General features: G+C 39.8%; 1 protein-coding gene across 1 annotated transcript in view; it reads left to right on the top strand.

Moving 5' to 3' along the window:
* SEMA3D (sema domain, immunoglobulin domain (Ig), short basic domain, secreted, (semaphorin) 3D) overlaps positions 1–7,012 on the top strand; it is a gene marked incomplete at its 5' end in the record, with an annotated part of 60,302 nt that overhangs the window by 47,310 nt on the left and 5,980 nt on the right. The window contains one exon of the mRNA XM_010009408.1: positions 6,438–6,660. Coding sequence (XP_010007710.1) covers positions 6,438–6,660 — 223 coding nt within the window. The remainder of the gene's footprint in view (positions 1–6,437; positions 6,661–7,012) is intronic.

The raw sequence follows: 7,012 nt of genomic DNA, 5'->3' as shown, positions 1-7,012 counted from the left end.
TTTTTCTCCCTCGGAACCTGACTTATTCCCCTCTCCCTTGCCCACTTCCAGGCTTCCTCTGAGTATGGTTAGAATGAAAGTATCCCTGCTGAGTGCCCAGTCCTTCTGGCACAACCTATTCATCCCACTGAGAAGCACTAAGGCTTCTTGCAGACATGTCCAAATGCACAATGTATCATGCAGCTCTGATAAGACCAGAGAGAAGAAGCCACACAGTATTTAGGCCACCCAGAAACCTAAGTTTCATCTTCAGAATGGCTTATGGTTGAATCTCCAATGGTACATAAGTGCCTACACCCTGAGAGTCATGTCTCTGCTGTCATCTAAACCATAGAAGGTCATAAACCTATAATACCCCATCTTTTAAAGTACTTCTGGGCATCTTCAGAGCTCATACCAGTCCTTAGTCTTCTATCTTAACTCCTCAGGACTCAGACTTTGCATTTCTTTATAAATTCTACAAATAAAGTTCAATGTATTGGGTGTGTGGGAGGTCCCCATTTAACACAAAAGTGATTAGTTTAAGGCAGTTTGTCTGTTTCTCTGCTTTTTGCTTGGTGGATCAGTGATAAGGAGACTTATTTAAAGCTTAGAAGACTTTACATTACACCATAGGGGAATGCTGACTACCAGGCCATATCTTCTTGCTAGTTAAATACTCATTCACTGAGAACCTGGGAGAAAAGGACCATGTGGTTAATTCATTCCCTCTGAGGGAGGGTCTGGTGCTCCAGTTTCTATGGCACTTAAAAGAGAGAGCTTTTGAGAGGAAAACAGATCTTCTCCCTTCCTGATTAACATCTGGGCAACATTCTTACTACCTTTGGCTAAGCTGAGAGGTAATTATCCCATGAAAAGGGAAATGTCTTCAACAGGAAGGAGCGAGGAGCTCCTAGGATGGCTCTGGTCCACATGCCTGGAATCGAGGAACACCTCCTTTACGAGGGAAGCCCAGACTAAGATATCTAATTTTCTATATATGGGAGAGATTTAAGAAATATTTCACTTCTTAATGTTTCATACTGGCTACTTCAGATGCTCCCAAGAGAGTGACTTGCTGATGTGGTGCTTATTTCTCCTTGTGTAATGCATAAAAATTCCCAGCCTGGACATTGCAAAATCCACCAAGCAAATACCTACTACACTCAGTATTAACAAGTCCCTGTTGTATATCTAGCCTATGAGTGTTTGAGTCTCATTTTTGGAGTGGGTCTAAGGCTCAGTGTGGCAAATCACTTTTAAACTGGGATTTTCAACACACTGGTAACAGAAACCCTTTTGAAGCTCACAGGGAACAGCATTCTGGTTTAAAATCATCAGTAGAGAACAGCACTGCTGAACTAAAGATGCAAAATTAAATGAAAAGGATATTTTTTTACTTACCATATAGGTTTTATATGCCCAAATAATTGTCACAATTTTAATAGGTGTTAGATCCAGCAGCTCTTACTGACTTCACTGGATGGTGTGAAGCACTACGAATTTTGGCAAATTGGAGGTTTATTTAGGAGCCCAACTTCTGGCACCAGCTTTTGAAAATCTTGGCCAGGGTTCCCACATAATGTTAACACACTCACATCATATGTCTCAGTATTGTGTGAGATCTACACATCCAGCACTCTGCTAAGCTGCAAATTTAGTAAGACAAGTGAAAAAAGAGAAACATTTACGTATGTGCAGTGTTGCTAAGTTAATGTATATTTTCTCTTATTTGAGAAAGATTAGCCTGAATTTACCACCTCCTGATTACCTTTGGATACAAATAAAAGTTGTGAGGGAATAAAAGGCATCTTTGTAAAACATCTGGAATCAGGACATAGTCCAGGGTGAATATCATCAAGTCGAAATCACACAGAAAGCACTGGAAAAAACAGAAGTAAATGTTGAATTGATACTTTAAAAGTTTTGTGCCACAGGGTTTATACAACAATTGAGTACACTTAGCACTTCAAACTCTGTTTCTGTTGTTTTGTTGTTTGATTTTGGTTTTGTTGTTTGGTTTTGTCTACTTTTAATTTCCTAACATACATATTTGTATCAAGTTACCATTCACAACAGTGAAGGCCTAAGCAACCTCCAAAGAAATAATTATATGATGAATAAGTTTATGATAGGATTCTTATCTATCAATACTAATTTTACTAATTTAATGTAATTCATATTTCTTGATGTCAGCTATATAGAAGAAAAGCACCAAATCTGAGCTAGTTTTTTATGTTTCTCTATCAGAAAGAGATAGGGACCTCCTCTGTGCAGTTCACATGCATACAAGGTAAAGATCTAGGTCAGGTGAGATGAATACCACTCTGTTGCAAAAGCAGAAGATGCTGAGAGAGAGCACAGTGATTATGTTGTAAGAACTTTTATGGAGCCAAATTCTTTTGTAGTCTGTGTGAAACAAATGTGCTAACCTATTCCTGTGACATTTGATATGAATGCAAATCACTTATTGTCTCCAGTGGGAGATGACACATATCTGAGACAGCATCTGGTGCTGATGATGTGAATAAATGCCCTCTGTGAACTGGGCAGAGAACACCGGTATCGTTATCATGAGACATGCACAGGATGTGAACTCAGAGGTGAAAGGCTGCTTCACTCACCCACTTGGCCACGCAGCCTTTACCATCATACATCCTATTGATTGCTATGAAAGGAAGGACAAGCCTACAGGAATTGTTCTGACATGATGGGTGGACGCAGCTTTAAACAGCTGTCTGAGGACTTTGCCAAAGGGTGGCCAGAATGAATTTTTCATTGCCCTGGTCTGTCCATCATGCCACAGTGAGTGATGCCTCTGGAAATAGCTCCTTCGGCCAAGCATAACAGGGTCACACCTGCCCAGCTGTTCTTGGTGGTCATGGATGGGATCCAAAGCCCACTGAAGTAATTGGAAAAGGCCCTGATCTTTGGCTCAGACCTTAGTCCTTGTTTCTACTAAATTAGCTGCACAAGCTGGCAAAGATTTCCCTGTATCATGCATGGTAGGATTTGGGCCTTTGGGATTACTGTAACAACTTTATAGTTCCATATTGGTAGCCATTTTATCCTAGTGGTTTTTAGCTAAGTGATGTCATTGCTCTCATCTTCCTCTGTTGATGCATTTTTGGCAAAAATCTAAGAAATCTTTAAGACCCATGGAACTAATTGAATTTTTCACATAGAAACGGACCTCTGGGATTGAGCTGTGAATAGGTGAGCAATCAGTGAATTTCCAGAAGACACAGACTGTAACTTGGAGTAGCAAGTGAGAACATGAACTGCATAAAATGCACATATAAGGGAAAAATCAACCTCTAGTACACAGTGAAGAGAGTTATTGCATGGTTGGGGAACTGAAGAAGTAAATTTGTCTCTCATCCTGTATAGAATAAATTGATGCAAAATTCTGATCCAAAGGCAAGTAAAGTACATGTGTTTCTTTCTGTTGATTCTAACAAACCTTTTTCAACCCCTGCAAAGATAAACATGTTTTTTAAATTTGGGGTTTTGAGGTCTAATTCTGGTATAAGTGGCAAAGACTCAGACCTCTCTTGTTTTAAAGGTAAGGAGAAATGTTCATTCCTGAAGCCCAGGAAGAGAACAGACAGTGGAAACCTGGTGCTATGTGTGTTGTTCCTAGTGCAAATATTTTGGATAATATCAAACCTTACATAGTGGAACAAATCCTAACCACAAGCCCTTAGTTTGCACCATAGATTGAGCACATCAAACTGGAGACTTGGGAATGTGAGCTAAAGTCTTCTCAGTCAAAATTAACTATGAAGGAGGACTGTAGAGCAACTTCACTGTAAATCCTAACTTTCTTTTAGCTGCAGGCATTTGCCTACAATGGCATTATTTAATCACATTTCTTTCTTCACAGGCTGTGTTATGGCTCCACCTAGCAGGAAACACAGGGATTACTTAGTTAAAAATCGTGCTAAAAAAGAAGCAATCGAGTTTATAAGTAAAACGGTGTCACCAACTAGACTAGTGTTACTAGTTCATCTTATTATTATCATCCAGGATTTGTAGTGCCCCATAACACATCTAGATACTTCCAGGTTCAAAAAGAAGCTTTTTCTGACTTAGATAGACTAAATGTAAAACAAGGGATGCAATAGAGACATAAACAGCCATGGGAGGGAAAGCAGAGATAGGTGAGCATGAGAGAGGTTGAGTCACCAACATGACTGACCTTGCAAATGTGTTGCTGGGCTCACCTTGGAAGGCACAAAAGGGAAAAAATTAAAGGAGGTTGAAGAGGTGGGTTTGTGCAAGGTCTTCAAGCAAGAAGTGTGAGAACCAGCTCACCTTCTAAGCCAAAGGAGCAGCTGAATTAGTTTATCAGTATGGATCTAACAGGGGTGGGAGCAAACCCCAACAATAAACGAGTGGCACTAGGGATGTGTCTGAGGGGATGATAGTTGCAGCAGTTGTCAGGACCAGAAGAGGATGAAACTGAGCTGTTCAAAGACAGAGAAAAGGATGCTGCAGCAGTCAAGCCATGGGTCAGGGCAAGAGTTTAAGTTATGCAGATGAGGAGAGAAAGTCACATCCGAGAAATAATGACCTCCAGGGATCATCTGGAGAATCTGCCTTTTTAAGAAAAAGAAATAAATAGGAGGTGTGGGATGTGTAGGAGGTGCAGTTTGCTGCAAAGTTATAGTCTCTGATTGCAGACCATATACAGGGAAACGATAGATAGGGGTGTTTAAGTATGGAAAAATGAATATGGTTAAAGCATTTACTAGGGCTCTCTGCCACAGTAACTCTGAGCATACCTCCCAAGAGGATCCAAGCCGCTAGTCTAACATGGGTGCATGCTGGTGAGGATCCTCCCCAGTTCTGTCTCACTGCATCAACAGGGCAGAAACTCAGCCTCGATATGAAGAGCAGAAATACAAAAAGCAGATAAACTTTGATATGCGAGAACCTGCACTTTAACTGCTTGGCGTTATCCCATGGTAGCCACCGGAGGGCACTCTAGTCTTGCTATTGAGAGTCCGTTGCACTGATACCTGCACTAGTTTGCTAAGCCTGCAGCAAATTTAACTGCATTTCGAGGCACAGGTGGTACCTGTGCGTCGAAATGAGAGCTGAACAGCGTGGCAGGTCTCCTTCACTCCATACTTGCTTCCCTTGTCTTTGTAAAATATAAACCGTGATGTTTTGCCTGTGAATGGAGCAGGGGATGAGGAGGTAAAATCAGTTGCAGATGTACTGAGCCCATCATGAGAATTCCTCCAGTTTTAAAAAATGCTTGCTTTCAAAAATTAATTAATGGTGGCCAAGTGCGGCTTTGGGATGAGAAAATCATTGAGCAAGCTGGTTTCTTATTGGCTTCACAAGTGTCCTCACAGAAATGTTGGTTTCTACTTGAATATGGATTGAATTTGTCCCTTCCTCATAAGAACAAATTTCCAAAGTGGCCTGCACTTTTGGCATCTATTAGGGTATTATATACAAGTAGGTTTAAAATATTTCAAGAAAAAATAGATATTTTTCTATACTATTACAATGTTTATGGCTATATTTTGGTGGCTCCAATATGTGATTAAAAAAAAAAAAGTTTCAATGTGTATCACAGTTCTGAATGTACTGCTTGAATGTTAATAATAATACTAATAATAGTAGTAATAATAATAATGTATTTTCATTAGTTGTGGTAGCAGTATGAATATTAAGACATCTCTCACACTCTCTTCAGGAACACTGCTAGATGAAGAAACATGGCCTTAAAGATGATTTGATGATAAAACCAAAAAAATTTGTGTAGCTTTTAGTAGTTTGTTTTTACAGGTATGTTAATGCAATAAATATGAATTAATTCACATTTTATCCAACATCAAACAGAGGTACTAATGCTGTCTTCTTTTTCTGAGCATCTTAGAGAAGCTAAGAAAGTTCATCTCCCTTCTAAGTTTTAATTTAAGTTATGAAAATCTCTGAGAGAAAAGCCTATAAGAATTTTTCTTCAAAGCTTGTGTATAGGTAATTGCAGATATGGGCATGTAACTAAAAGGAGTGGAGGATTTATAATTCTGAGTAGCAGTAAAAATGAGTGAGATGAAATAAAGTAACAAGTTTGGTGTGGTTTTAAAAGATAAAGGAGAATACGTGGGAACTGGATAAAGGAAAATGAAGATGAAGGGGAAGAGTTTTTGAAGAGAGGTAAAAAATGAAAAAGGAGAGGGAGAGGAGAAATGAGGGTGAATATGATCCTTTGAAGAACCAGAAGAGCACAAACACCACTAGTGTGCTCCCATGCTTTCTAATAAAACCTGAGCTTTTTTCACTTGTAAATCAAATTACCAGCCACTGGCAAATGAGCTTTCAAACCATTACAGCTGATCTGCACAGGGCAGCTTTCCTACTACAGAAACCAACCTGCAGAGTACTTGTACTTTTTTCCTAATACTCGCTTATCTTCTCGTTCTCTGTCTTCTGTTCAGTGTCCAAGCAAAACCTATGATCCGCTCATAAAGTCTACCAGAGACTTTCCTGATGAAGTCATTAGCTTTATTAAACGCCATCCACTGATGTACAAATCCGTTTACCCAGTGACGGGAGGACCGGTTTTCACTCGAATCAATGTGGACTATCGTCTGACCCAGATCGTGGTGGATCATGTCATGGCAGAGGATGGGCAATATGATGTAATTTTCCTAGGAACAGGTATGAGAGACAACTTCCACTATCATTCTGCACAGACCACAGTCCTTTAAGAATACTTGTAGTCCAGGAGGTCCCGAATAAACCCGTTGATTAACATATTTTTCCTACACATGATTAACATATTTTTCCTACACATGCAGCTTCAAGAAGCATTTAGATGCTCCTGGTTCTGTGCCAGGTCTTCATGCAAATCCTAAAATTAGATTAATAAGGCTCAAGAGATTGCCACTACTGGGATTTTAGTGCTTCCTGGTCCCTAGGTGATAAACTAGTTAAGGGTGAGAGTACCTGGACCTTCTTAACCTTTGAGTACAATTCAGTACCTGTCTTTACATTACACGGTAGTTTCCTC

The sequence above is a fragment of the Nestor notabilis genome, unplaced genomic scaffold, assembly GCF_000696875.1.
Source record: "Nestor notabilis isolate BGI_N333 unplaced genomic scaffold, ASM69687v1 scaffold5582, whole genome shotgun sequence".
Taxonomy (NCBI): domain Eukaryota; kingdom Metazoa; phylum Chordata; class Aves; order Psittaciformes; family Psittacidae; genus Nestor; species Nestor notabilis.
Note: the sequence above shows the minus strand (reverse complement) of the source record. Positions and strands in the feature narration are given on the sequence as shown.